This window comes from Podarcis raffonei, chromosome Z, assembly GCF_027172205.1.
Source record: "Podarcis raffonei isolate rPodRaf1 chromosome Z, rPodRaf1.pri, whole genome shotgun sequence".
Lineage (NCBI taxonomy): Eukaryota > Metazoa > Chordata > Lepidosauria > Squamata > Lacertidae > Podarcis > Podarcis raffonei.
Window position 1 is genome coordinate 3,394,040 of NC_070621.1, and position 14,524 is coordinate 3,408,563.

The window sequence follows — 14,524 nt, forward strand, 5'->3', positions numbered from 1 at the left end:
TGGGGAGGAGGTCCAAATCCTTGCAGTAACAAATACATCAGTATTTGACCTGTTTCTTATTCCTTTGGACCTCAGCAGCTCCAGTGATAGGGCACATATCTAGATCGGCCCTCCCAGGGAGAGCAGAAAGCGTTAATTTTCTCGGGGCTTCCCACCCCACCCAGTTTTGTAACTCAGTGGTTCATGTTAAGCAATAGCGCCATCTCTAGGCAGCTGATGATGATAACTAAAAAAAGGTCTTCAGTGCACTTTGGTGCTATTCATTCTAGCCTAATGCAAAAGCTGGTTTTGGAAGTGTAAGGCTAACTGAGTTTGAAGATCTTGCCACCTGTTGTACAAGGAACCTATTTGTCCCAGGTGAATGTACTGGACCCATGTGGGTACAGTTGTCTTCCACCTACCCACCTTTTGAAAAGTGAGGAACGGTGTTGGAAAGGAATGCAGTTTGTACACTGTGGTCTTCAATCTCCTGCCTGAAACATGACTTCATGCAAAATGATGATTCTTAGCGACAGATGGGAGCTTACATAAGAGCTTGGTTGTTAACGGATTGGTGTTCGGACTGCATTTCAGTTACCCAGGGAGATTATGTACTGCAAGTGGCACATCCTTTTCCCTTTAAAATGCTGGAGATTTGGGGCTTCTCTGTTCCTGCGCTGTTTGTCATTTCCTTTAACACTCATGCAGTGGGTTAACTTCTAATGGAGTCTCAAGAGAAACAGCTTGCCCTAGACAGCTCATTCCCCCTTACTCATCGCGCAAATGAATAACAAACTGGATTATCTGAAGGTGGACCCACATTTCAGTCCCAAATGCTTTCGGAGATTGCTGGAGGCGCACCTCTTTACCCTGACTTTTAATATATGAGGGGCATAGTTTTAGGCCTCACCTTGTTTTTATGGTTGTAAGTTGTTTTATATATTTTTAATATTGATTTCAATGCTGCAACACATAGGTGAAGGGCAGATAATAAATTAACTAACAATAATAACAAGTTCACCACCACAAGTGCACGAGGAGGAGGTAGCAGTTTAAAGTCTAAAAAACATTTAAGGGGTGGGAACATAACACGTATTCACAAAACAGCCTAGTGGCTGACTGGGGGACAGGGGAGAGAGATGAAACAGAGCAAGCTCTTCAAAAGTGGTGGTCCATGGATCAGTGCTGGCTAATAATAATAATAATAATAATAATAATTTATTTATATCCCGCCTTCCCTAGCGGAAGCCGGGCTCAGAGCGGCCAACAACAATAAAAGCAACATAGTTCACATAAAATCACAATCAATCAATTGAAATGCATTCTAAAATCAATTCAAAATCAAATTAATGGCAACCATTGGGCTACAGTTCTGTGAGGATTACCGAAGGAGGGCGTCAGACTGTAAAAGTATGTTTAATTACTGTTGAAAATGATATGTTTAAAAAACTAATAAAATTTTTATATATATATATATATATATATATATATATATATATATATATATATATATATATGAGAGATACAGTGAGAACAGTATATTGGTCTAGATGGGCTACTGGCCTGCAGCAGACTTTTATTATGTACTTTATTATGTACTTTCCCACACTCAAGAGCCCAAAATTCTGGATACCAGCATTCCTTTGCGGGGGGTGGGGGGGTGTCCACTACCCAGGGTACACCTTGTGTCCCATGTAGTCCCTGTGTTACTATTTTTAGAACTCTGTGAATATTTCATGACTCCGGCAAGCTTTCCCAGCTTTTTATTGCTTGGGACATGAAAAAGTGTCTTTAATAATGCAAGCACATAGCACAGAACACACACAACCGAGGAGAACTGCACTCTTTCTCTCTCTCTCTCTGCCTGCAGCTCTAGGGTTGGCAGAGTTAACAGGCCTCTTTGCTCTGAACAACCAGTAGAAACAGACTCGCCAGCCAACCCAGCCCTTCCTCAGTTCACATTCTCAACCCTTGAGGCAGCTTCCATCAAAACATCACCAGGATCTCAAGTTAAGATTTATTTGCATGGAAGCATCCATAAACAGTTTCACCAAAAAAACAACAATCTTTTAAAGGTAAAGGTCAAGGTACCCCTGCCCATACGGGCCAGTCTTGACAGACTCTAGGGTTGTGCGCCCATCTCACTCAAGAGGCCGGGGGCCAGCGCTGTCCGAAGACACTTCCGGGTCACGTGGCCAGTGTGACATCGCTGCTCTGGTGAGCCAGAGCCGCACACGGAAACGCCGTTTACCTTCCCGCTAGTAAGGGGTCCCTATTTATCTACTTGCACCCGGGGGTGCTTTCGAACTGCTACGTTGGCAGGCGCTGGGACCGAACAACAGGAGCGCACCCCGCCGCGGGGATTCGAACCGCCAACCTTTCGATCGGCAAGCCCTAGGCGCTGAGGCTTTTACCCACAGCGCCACCCGCGTCCCAGCAATCTTTTAGCAGTGTACATAAGCACAGTATAAAACAATCACTGGTAGTACACAAATAAGATCAGCCGCATTTTAAAAATAAGTGTAGCCAGCTAGATGGTGCGCCCTGGTAAGGTTTGCTGAGACAAAACTTCCAGGCATGTGAAATCATGCAAGGAGGGCCAAATCTGAATGTCCCACTCAACCTTGGCTGTAGTGGAATCCCTGCAGGCCAGCAGCTGATCTTGTACCTATAGGACCGCCTCTCCTGGTATGTCCCACGGAGGACCTTAAAATAAAGAGAGCGTTGCGGGCAAACACTTGATATCTAGGGAAAAGTGATGCAGGGGCCAACATCTAAGATGCTGGGTTGGTGGTGAGGGAAATGCAAGCTACAACTTCTCAGTCATGTTTTGAATCAGGACTTCATGTCAGGCTGGGCTGGGAGATATTGGTGGCCCTAGAGGTGTTATTGACCAGTACAGTGGTGCCCCGCAAGACGAATGCCTTGCAAGACAAAAAACCTGCTAGACGAAAGGGTTTTCTGTTTTTGAGTTGCTTCGCAAGACGAATTTCCCTATGGGCTTGCTTCACAAGATGAAAACGTCTTGCGAGTCTTGCGATTTTTTTTCGCTCCCCCCCTTTTTCTAAGCCGCTAATAGCCTTTTAGCCGCTAAGCCGCTAAGCCTTTCATAGCCGCTAAACCGCTAAACTGCTAATAGCACTAATCTGCTAAGCCGCTAATAGGGTTGCTTCGCAAGACGAAAAAACCGCTAGACGAAGAGACTCGCGGAATGGATTATTTTCGTCTTGCGAGGCACCACTGTAGTCTGAGATTATGGGAGTTCAGCAGCATTTGGAGAGCTGCAGGTTCCCCATCCCTGATGAAAGGATTAAGAACTAATGCCATGTAGTAGAGTTTTCTTTCCTTTCCTTTTTTTGTAATCTGCTTTGTAATAACACCTAAACCGGGGAGCATTTAAATTTTGTTAAATAAAATAAAGATTAAACAATAAGGGACAGGATAAATTGAACCTATTTATGTCACTTGGAACCTTGTGGTTACTGATTTATTACGTTTTATTCTGGTATGTAAATTTGTTCCTTTATGTTTGGTTCTAGATATCCTCTTCAACTTTTGCTTTATTTTATTTGTCATCCGTTTTTGTACTTTATGTTTTATTATGAAAAATATATATGAAAAAAGCAACTGCAAAATAAAATAGATTGAGTATGAAGTTACAAGTCCCCAGTTCAAATCTTACCAAGTTGCTTTTGGCAAGTCTCTCTATCTCTCATCCTCTCCACCAGGAATAACATTAGTGGCCTACCTGCAAGGTGGCTGTAATACATGTCAAATGCTTGGCAGAAGTCTACAGACGGTGTGGCAGCTTTTCCCCCAACCGCTGTGCTGGTTGGGCTGATGGGAATGATAGTCCAAAATATCTGGAGGGCAGATTGAAGGAATCATAGAATTGTAGAGTTAAAAGGAACGCCAGGGGTCATCTAGTCTAACCCCCTGCAATGCAGGAATCTCAACACATGGTCCATCTAATCTGAAACTACCAGACCCTGCTTAGCTTTGAAAATGTGGTAGCAGTTTTCTTGCTCTAGTACTAGGAGTAGGCTGGCATATATAGGCATTTCTCATCTACACTATTAAAGGTAAAGGGACCCCTGTCCATTAGGTCCAGTCGTGACCGACTCTGGGGTTACGGCACTCATCTCGCTTTATTGGCCAAGGGAGCCGGCGTACAGCTTCAGGGTCATGTGGCCAGCATGAATAAGCCGCTTCTGGCGAACCAGAGCAGCACACGGAAACGTCGTTTACCTTCCCGCCGGAGCGGTACCTATTGATCTACTTGCACTTTGACGTGCTTTTGAACTGCTAGGTTGGCAGGAGCAGGGACTGAGCAATGGGAGCTCACCCAGTTGCGGGGATTCAAACCGCTGACCTTCTGATTGGCAAGTCCTAGGCTCTGTGGTTTAACCCACAGCGCCACCCGCGTCCCGTCTTCACTATTAGGGTGGGGGGTGTTTTTGTTTTTTTTTGTTAAAGAAAACTGCTGGGAATGTGATGCCAAAGCCAGCTAGCTGCGCTCCTTGACCCTCCCTCCCCCATGCCAGCCCCCTCCCACACCCTGCATACAAGAAACCCTGGCAATCATTCACTCTGATCTGAGGACGCTTAGCTCCTCCGGCAAACATCATAATTGCCACTCAGGGAACTGCATCTAACTGAATTTGAAGAAGTGACCTGGAGGGGAGGGGGGAGAGAGAGATCTACAATTCCATCCTTTCAAAGAAGCCTGGCTTTATATAATTCCTAGCAACATAGGAGAAAACTCCCTAGGGGCAGAGGGGTCTTTCCCCCCATAAAACATTTGAGGGGGCCATGCCCCCCCCAGAGTTGACAGACATTGCCATTGGAAATGGTGTGTGTGCACTGCTTCATGTGATCAATTATGCAGGGCAGAGCTTACCTGCCCTCCCCTCCCCCATATTTTACTCAAGTCCCCACCCCCACCTAGCAGAGCGTGTCCAGTGTTGCCCGGGATTTTTTAGAAACTGAAAAATATTGCATTTTAAAAAATGGATAGTGTGATTTGTGAGTTTGGACCCACCACGGCAAAAATTGTCACGCCAGTCATGTTTTGGTCCGCCATCTTGGTTTGGAATTATGTCCTCACATCAGTGAAGACTCCCACCTTAATGATCTTATTGAGTGGTGATCGAACCTATGCCAAAAAAACCCAGGTGAAGTAACACACAAAACTTTGCCTGGATATTTAATCATATTCACATTTAGATGTGCCACTGTCTTCCAGAAGCAAGCAGACTAGACTTCAGTATGGGAGAAAATCCAGTTCACACCCCCAAACCTCTGCCCCCAGCCTAACTCACAGGGCTGTTGTGAGGGTGAATTGCCACTAGCTGGGGGAGGGGGGAGAGAACAGGATGCAAACATGTCAGCCACAAGTCCCAACGGCTGTTCGATTGGGGAAGAAACACAGTCAATCTTACTTTTAGCCTATTGTTGATTTTATAAATAATTTATTATTATTTTTTACACATATTTTCCAGCATAACATCCTTTTAAACATCATTTCGAAATTTTCGGCTATCGCAGCCTGAGACTTCCTTCAACCTTGACTGATGGTTTTCTAAAGTCTTTCTAATTATGCATTTGGTTACTGCTGTAGTTATTGCTATAAACTCAAATCCCCAGTACATCTATTCTTAATTCTCTTCACAATAATTTATAAATTGCTCCTTATGAAACTTCTTTCAACCCTACAAGCGATGTCAAGCTTATTGTTGGTTTTAATTATTATTTTTGAAGGTTTTGCATCTTTTAAAACTATTTTTACTGGTGATTATCGGTAAACCACTGTGAGGGTTTATTTTAAGCAGTTGTCTGGTCTATAAATTTATGAAATAATCTGTTGATAACTTTTCTTTGGATTTGTTGTCCCCCTCCCCCCCCCAATATCTTCTGTCTTCCTTCTTAGGGCGAGCCAGTGCTCCCAACCTAGAGGAAGAAGTTGATTTAGTGGCAGATGCACTGTCCAAACAGAATAATGCTCTCCAGGATGGTAAGTCTCTCCTGTGGACCAGTTTCCACTCCGCACATCTTGGATGAAAGATTAGGGTTGATACTTTCTTTCTTCTCACATAGGGCGAGACCGTCCAGGGGTGCATGTGGGTTGTCCTTCTGCATGAATTAATTTGTAAAGAAATATACAACAATAAGAGTACAGGTGAAACTCGAAAAATTAGAAAATCGTGGAAAAGTTCATTGATTTCAGTAATCCAACTTGAAAGGTGAAACTAATATATGAGATCGACTCATGACATGCAAAGCGAGATGTGCTTCTACTTCTCAGAGGTCCAGTCCTGCTCCATTTGCAATCCTTATTTTGCTGATTTCCTTGAATATTCTCATTTTTTGAGATTGTTAATTTGGGGTTTTCATCAGCTGTACACCATGATCATCACAATTATAACAAATAAAGGCTTGACGTATCTCCCTTTGTATGTCACGAGTCTATCTCATATATTAGTTTCACCTTTCAAGTTGAATGACTGAAATAAATGAACTTTTCCACGATATTCTAATTTTTTGAGTTTCACCTGTAGAACAAATCAAGGCTTGACCAATCTCGCTTTGCATGTCATGAGTCGATCTCATATATTAGTTTCACCTTTTAAGTTGAATTAGTGAAATAAAGGAACTTTTCCACAATATTCAAATTTTTCGAGTTTCACCTGTACATTCATTGGTAAAAAAGGAATATAGAACGGGATAGACAGGAAGTCCAAAGTGTTTGTAGATATATGATTTTGGAATAGTTTTTTGTCCTTGTTTCTTTTATTTAGGTATATAAACTTTGTATACATGCTGAAAATTATATTGTGATGTAATATGAAAATGTTTGCCGATGTAACATAAGAACGTTAATAAATAAATAAAACTCAAAAAAAGAAGAAGAAAAGAACATCTTTCGCCCTCACCCCAACCTTTGTGGACATGTTTTTGCCTTACACAGAAACCCCAGCCCCCACAGGCAAGCACCCCAGGATCGGTGCGTCGAAGTCAGTGTCCTCGCCAAAGGGACAGGCAAGACGCCCTCCTGCAACACCTTCCCTTCGCACAGAAGCAGTCAAAAGTACTCCACTGAAAACCTCACTCTCGTCAAATGACGCTCTCATACTGGGTAAGCGGTTCAGCAAGGCAACTGGGTGTTCCATATATGGCAGAATATAATATAACAATGGGAGACTATATCAATCCAAATTTCAAACGCACAGCAGTGAGGCAAATAGTTGTTTCCACTTGGGGGGGAGAGCTCCCCCTCCCACCACAGAGTTTTAGACCCAATCCGTGTGGAACTTAGGGAGCACTTCTGGAGTGCTTGGCTCACCACCGGAGGTGGATAAGAGGAATAACAAAGAAAGATGGGTTTGACTCGGTAGGGTCTCAGTTTATATCCTTTATTAACAATAGGAGATCCTCTTCCACCTCAGTCGCAGGAGCCACTATGGAGACATTATCTTAACGCTTCAGATTGAAGTATACCCTGTGGATGTGAGCTTAACCTGAAACGTAAAAGATTTTCCAAGTTTGTTTTGATGCCATGTGGGTGACTACATTTAAAACTTAACAGCTGGACGTGCATTTGTCTTGGAAGACAGCACTTTGTTTGTTTGGGTGTTTCTTTTAATTGTAATGAAGTTTGTAAAGAAAAATGTTTAACAACAACAATAATAATAATGTTGATTTTAATCGGTGTACAGTAAAGTTGAAAAGACACAATGAAGATAAATCAATTTAAACTCAACCACAGAGTTACAAAACTTGCTTAAATTGTCTGCTGAGGTGGAAAAGGCATCTCCAGCTGCCAGAAGTCTAATAGGGAGGGGACTCCTCTGAAAATAATAATAATAATTTTTTATTTCTATCCCGCCCTCCCCAGCCGAAGCCGGGCTCAGCGCGGCTAACAACAATAAAAGTAACACAGCATTCTAAAATCAATTCATTCTAAAATCAATTCAGAATCAAATTAATGGCAACCATTGGGCTATAGTTCTGTGAGGATTACCGAAGGAGGGGGGTCAGACTGTGCCTTGGCCAAAGGCCTGGTGGAACAGCTCTGTCTTGCAGGCCCTGCGGACAGATGTCAAGTCCCGCAGGGCCCTAATCTCTTTTGACAGAGTGTTCCACCAGATCGGGGCCACAGCCGAAAAAGCCCTGGCTCTGGTTGATCTCAACCACGAGAGAGTTCCACAGGACTGTCCCACAATGCTGAATGCACCACTGGTTGCTGATTTGCAGGTAGGGATTTTATGCTTCCACCTGCAATGAGGGGCAGTGTATGAACACTTATAACAAAGACAGTGTTCAAGCAAACAAATAAAATGCTAATGAAGAAAATAAAACCATAAAGACTGGAAGTTCTTTGATGATGCTTCACCTGCCATCATCCCAGGAGGTCACTGCTGGTTCCTTCCCCGCTTGCTTCCTTCTCTGTTGTGTCTCTATACAAACTTTCCACCTGTGTGTCTCTGCAGGGATGATAGTCGTGTGTACAGCTGCAGGAATCGCGGCTCTGGTGGTGGCAGCTGTGTGCTGGTGCAGGTAGGCCCATGCAAAACCTTTACCTGGCAAGAGGCCAGCAGTTTTATTTCGTGCTTCCCCCCACCCCCACCCCAAAACACCATTCTTGGGAACCACCAGGAGGGGTGGGGGTGCAGGTATAACAACACTAGAATGAGGAGCTGATTAAGAGCAGCAACAACTGCAATTGTTCATTGCATTTGCATCCCACCATTTTCTCCACGGAGCTCAAGGCGTCACCCATGGTTCTCCCCTTCTTCATTTATTCACTACAACAACCCTGTGAGGTAGGTTGGGCTGAGAGTGAACGAGTGGCCATGTAGGGATTTGAACCTTGGTCTCTCCCAGGTTCAAGTATTGCACTCTAAGCACTAAACAGGGCAGCCCTGGGTACCATGCTCCGCTGTAGTATCAAGTGCTGAGGGACGTGGAATGTTACCCTCAAGCCCTTCTTATGGGCTTTTCAAAAGCAGGCCACTGTTGGTAACAGGCTCAGCCTTTCTCAACCTGTGGGTCCCCAGATGTTGTTGAACTACAACTCCCATCACCCCTAGCTAGCAAGGCCAGAGCTCAGGGATGATGGGAGTTGTAGTCCAACATCATCTGGGGACCCACAGGTTGAGAACCGCTGGCACTAGATGGATTTCTCACCTGATCCAGCAAGCTGCTGGTGTGTGTAATTATTTGCTTTCTTTCCTCTTCTCCTCCTCTTCCTAGGCTGCAAAAGGAAATACGCCTTGCTCAGAAAGCAGACTACCCAGTTCAGAAACTCCCGGGTCCTCCATCATATGACAAGATCTCAGTATGTCCTTTCCTCTTTGATGCCTGTTTGCTGGCTACGCACTAAACTTCATGCTCTTCACTGTTTAAAGGGAATGTGGGGGGAAAACACTTGTATGCCTAATTCCAGGCAATAATGAGCCCCAGTTACCCAGCCATACCAGGGAGTTGCCTTTGCATCTCTGTATCCTATACTGTTCTGGCCTCACAACCTTCCAAATACATCTCTGCTAGCAGGGGCAAGTCATTCTGCATGTTTCTGCACTGGATGCCGTTAATACAATTGCTCCTGGGGCATAAGAATTACCTTCCCTAGGGAGGAGTCTGCACATTGCTTCCCTTTGTGAGTAACTGCTCTGGACTTGGCTCCTTCTCAATAGGAAATACTTGCCTGGACTGTGATGATTTTTGCATGCTCTTTTCTTCCAAACTCACTGCAACTTGGGCTAACTTGCAATACTGTGTACACTGTGCCTGTTTTTCTCTCCCCAAAGCCCGGCGATAAGAAGTTGGCACAGAGTGCCCAGATGTACCACTACCAGCACCAGAAACAACAGATGCTCTCCATGGAGAAGTGAGTAGCACCATTTTTCACCCATATTTTTAGCATTTTCTTCAGACTGCGGCTTCCACACACCCCATGGCAACAAGTCTGCTTTATTAAAATACTTTTATCCCACTCTTCACCCCCAAAAAAGAGGGAAGTCCTCTTAGAGCAGCTCCCCAATGTCATTGATGAGACAATTCCCTGCCCCTCGGGCTTACAATCTTAAAAAAAAGGCATGATATAAGACAGAGAGAAATGGATTTGGATGAAGTAGGAAAAAAGCAAACTCAGTTAGGCCTCTTCCTTTCCATGCATGGCTCTGGGACTGGATTCCTGTGTAGGGTGCATTTCAAAAACTTCTGCCCGAGAGGATTGGAACAGCCGGTCCACAACATTGCATCCACATCTTTAGTGTCTTTTTAATGTGGACTCACTTGGGAGAAGAAGAAGAGGAGGAGGAGGAGTTTGGACTTGATATCCCGCCTTTCACTCCCCTTCAGGAGTCTCAAAGCGGCTAACATTCTCCTCTCCCTTCCTCCCCCACAACAAACACTCTGTGAGGTGAGTGGGGCTGAGAGACTTCAGAGAAGTGTGACTGGCCCAAGGTCACCCAGCAGCTGCATGTGGAGGAGCAGAGACGCAAACCCTGTTCACCAGATAATGAGACCACCGCTCTTAACCACTACACCACACTGGCTCTCTACATTCCTTTGGCCTATGTGATGTGGCCTCTGGCTCAGATAGCCTTTTAAAAAGCTTAGGTCAGCCTCTCCCCCACCCACAAGCCTCCAAACTGCAGCTTGCACCAACTCCTGATAGCACAGCCATGCTGGATAGGAGGTGGAGTTAAAACACCTGAAAGTACCTAGTACCTGAAAGGTACTAGATTGGGGAAGGCTGGTTGGATGTTGGGAAGATTCAGGACGGACAAAAGAAAGTGCTTATTTACACATCACATAGTTAAATTATGGAACTCCCATAGGAGGCAGGGATGGCCACCAGCTTTGGGCGCCAGGCAAAAACATTTATCTTCTCGCAGACCTTTGGCCAATTAAACAATATGTGTTTTTTTTAAAATGGGGGAGGGTATTGTTTTTGTTATTATGCTATGTGTTTTTGTGTTTTTGCATTGTAAACTACCCTGTAATCTTTGGAGGAAGGACAGCATGGATATATTATTATTATTATTATTATTATTATTATTATTATTATTAATAGCAATGCTCCTGAATAACAGTTGTTGGAAACCACAGAAGGGGCAGAGAGCTCTTGTGCTCAGGTCTGGCTTGCGGGTTTCCCACAGGCATTTGGGTAACCAATGGGAGGACAGGATTCTGGCCTAGGTGGGTCCCCTTTGGCCTGATCCAGCAGGGCTCTTCTTGGGTTCTTATATGACAGCTTTTGGAAAGGTATAGTTAAATTGATGGAAGGTCTGTGTATACACCTGAAAATTGCCAAGTGCAGTGGCCCCAGCTAACTCCTGGAGCTTCTGAACCACCACCACCACCCCGCCCCCGAGACATTTTGGCTCTCTGTGTGTGGAGTCATAGAATCATAGGACTGAGTCAGAAGGGACCCAAAGGGGCCTGTAGCCTGTGGGGAGAGTGGGGAGAGTGTTCTGAATGGGTGAAAGGCAGCGGTGTGCTGGTCTGTGTGTGCTGCACTCTCTCCCTTCCTGCCCTGCCACCATCTCACCTCCTCCACCCCATCAATAGGAATAAAGAGGAGGCCAAAGTTCCAGAATCTGCATCATCGGATGAAGAAAACGAAGATGGAGACTTCACCGTCTATGAGTGCCCAGGCCTTGCTCCTGTGAGTGTTTCCTGTTCCACGCACCAAAGACTGCCCTTGGCCCTCTGATAGCTTTTCTTACTCTTTTTGTGTGCTTCTTGATAACTAAGTTCTGCTCCTGCCTACCTAGCAGTTTGAAAGCATGTCAAAGTGCAAGTAGATAAATAGGTACCACTCCGGCAGGAAGGTAAACGGCGTTTCCGTGTGCTGCTCTGGTTCGCCAGAAGAGGCTTAGTCATGCTGGCCACATGACCCGGAAGCTGTACGCCGGCTCCCTCGGCCAATAAAGCGAGATGAGCACCGCAACCCCAGAGTTGGCCACAACTGGACCTAATGGTCAGGGGTCCCTTTACCTTTACAACCTGAGCATAGGATGGAGGGGCTCACAGTATCAGTGCCCCAGCAGATCTTGCTACTTCATTAGGTTTCCAAGTCACATCTCAGGGGTCCAGCACAGAGCAAGGTGTGCCTCAGTCTCCCCAGCTTACAGCATCAACCCAAACTCATTCAGACAACTCTCAGCCCCTCCCACTTGGCCTGTTGTCCTCAGAAAATGCACATCCATTTGTGTGTACGGCAACAGAGCTCACTCTTTCAAGATGTGAATGATGAGTAGTACTTAGCTGACCTGCTAAGGCCATCACCATGAAAAAGAAACTGATTTGGCAGTTTCTCTCTTGCAGAACATAGCTTCACAGATACAGGATTGCAGGTTTGGGAAGGAAACCATGGTAGCCTCCAGACTGAATTCACAGACTACTAATTATTAATACAGGTGATTCCTCAATTATATGAGGGTTGTGTTCCAGGGTTCCATCATAAGCCCTCAGTCCTCCATCCTGGCAAGCCAGAGGCAGGATTGCAGTTTAAGGACACCTTCCACCCAGGCAGAAGTCCTTGTGGAGAGCAGGACTGGTGAAGGGGAATGGCCTCAGAAAAGGGAATTTGAACCCTTGGCTCCCTGGTCTGGTCTTCTAACCACACGCTGGCTCTTGGAGGGGAACGCCAAGTCTTGCTCTATTGTGAGAGAGCATTTTAGTTGTGTGTAAGAAAGACGTCTCTTGAGCTCTTCCAGTTGAACATTGTAGGGCAGTAGATTTTTAAAAGGAAATGCTAAAAAAACTGGGGGTTGGGGGAGATGACTAAAAATTCTTGAGGCAATTAATTTTTGCTGTTTTTCACATCTTCTCTCTTATCTCCCCCCCCCCCGCACCTGCGCCACCCTGGACTCAACGCAGACTGGCGAAATGGAAGTGAAGAACCCTCTGTTTGACGACTCCTCGCTGCACTCCCCACCCACCAAGTTGCACCCATGACCTCCGGCCGAGCATGTTGTGGACTGTGCCTGCCGAGCCTAATGTGTAGGAATGTCCCAACCTGCCGACATCCTCACTACCTAAAGAAAGAGTCTCCTTTGCAGCACCTCCAGATGCCCGAATGTGCATCTCCCCTCCCCCCTCCCCACGCCAACAAATGAATCTCTGAAATGAATGCACATTATTGGCTTCTGGGGAGGGCGGGTGGGGGGGCTTCACTCTTCAGCTCTTCATTGCTACCACTGCAACCCCCAGCTCCTCTTAGATACAACAACCTAGCACTATTTAGATGATTGGGCACGTGAATTGGGGTGGGGGGAGGAAATGCCTGTTTGCTGTTTTGTTGACTGGGGTGGGGGCGGAGTGTGAGAGAAGGAAGGGGAGTTCCCTGACTTTTTCACCCACCCCCAGCTCCTGCAAGGGCCCCTTGTCCTGGGGGCCAAGTCGTCTTGTCAGCCCTCAGAGCAAAAGCCTGAAATGAGAATCCACCCAGCATAAAATGCTATAAATCTATTTTGAATCCAGTGGTGTCATCCCTCCAATTTGTAATATATAAAAATACATGCGGATGTACCTTGCAGTTCTTTATTTGAGCAGTATGGTTGGGGGATCGTGGCCCTCCACACCAACTTTCTGTGTTTTGTGAAGATTGAAAGGGAAGTTTGACCTTCCTATCCAAGTACCTAGTACTCCTAGGACATTAAAATGCCCATTTTAAAGGTGGGAAGGGGGACAAAGTAAGGCAGAAGGATAACGGCATTCATGGTAGTGAAACAATTTCAAATCACTTCTGGGCTTTTATCTGCCAGGCAGTTGGGTCCTCAGCTGTTGAGTTGTGATCTACAGCAAGGTCCAACCCCATCCTAGGATGAGTTACGGTCCCTTTGAGAAGCCTATCTACATGCCAAAAATAAAACGCTTTTAATGCCCCTTTAACACTCAGGATGTCTCCCTCCCAAGTAAAACTGGGAATTGTAGTTTTAAGACTGCTGAGAACTCCAGAGGTTCCAGCTCTTCTGTGCGGAACTGTGGTTCACAAGATTGCGTTCATTATCATGGCCATGTTGTGGGATAAAGAAAATTGTGGACGAAAGGGAGAGTTAACGCAAGTGGAACAGCTTTAAAACATAACAGTGCAGTCCTGCATCCATTTACCCAAAAGTAAGCTTTGCTGCACTGATGGGACTTTCTCCCAAGCTTGGGACTGTGCCCTTAAAGTCATCAAATCACTGTGCTTTAATTGTAGCACTGGGGGCGGGGAAAGCACTGCATCTGGTCTTCACAGATTGCCCCACCTGGTGCCGCAAGGAGGCGGTGGTGGCGGTGGCAAAGATGCTTCCCTAGAGTCTAGAGAACCCACCCTGCTAGCAAGAGGAAAAAGTTAAAGGCCCAGTTCAAAGGTGGCTGACCGGCCATTTCAGACTGCCGGGGGTAGGAGTGATCCAACCTATGGGCTTTAGCAGAAATCAAATAAAACATATTGGTGTTCACAGGGGGTTCCTTGAGTTTAGGCGCAGTGGTTCTCAGCCTGTGGGTCCCCATATGATGTTGGACTACAACTCCCATCATCCCTGAG

At 45.5% G+C, this 14,524-nt stretch overlaps 1 protein-coding gene across 1 annotated transcript in view; it reads left to right on the forward strand.

Moving 5' to 3' along the window:
- The window catches only part of NPDC1 (neural proliferation, differentiation and control 1), a 50,893-nt gene extending 37,375 nt beyond the window's left edge, over positions 1-13,518 (forward strand). Inside the window, exons 3-9 of the mRNA XM_053373649.1 lie at positions 5,909-5,992; positions 6,947-7,114; positions 8,469-8,535; positions 9,232-9,316; positions 9,789-9,868; positions 11,557-11,653; positions 12,871-13,518. Coding sequence (XP_053229624.1) covers positions 5,909-5,992; positions 6,947-7,114; positions 8,469-8,535; positions 9,232-9,316; positions 9,789-9,868; positions 11,557-11,653; positions 12,871-12,948 — 659 coding nt within the window. The 3' untranslated portion in view covers positions 12,949-13,518. The remainder of the gene's footprint in view (positions 1-5,908; positions 5,993-6,946; positions 7,115-8,468; positions 8,536-9,231; positions 9,317-9,788; positions 9,869-11,556; positions 11,654-12,870) is intronic.
- The last annotated feature ends 1,006 nt before the right edge of the window (positions 13,519-14,524 follow it).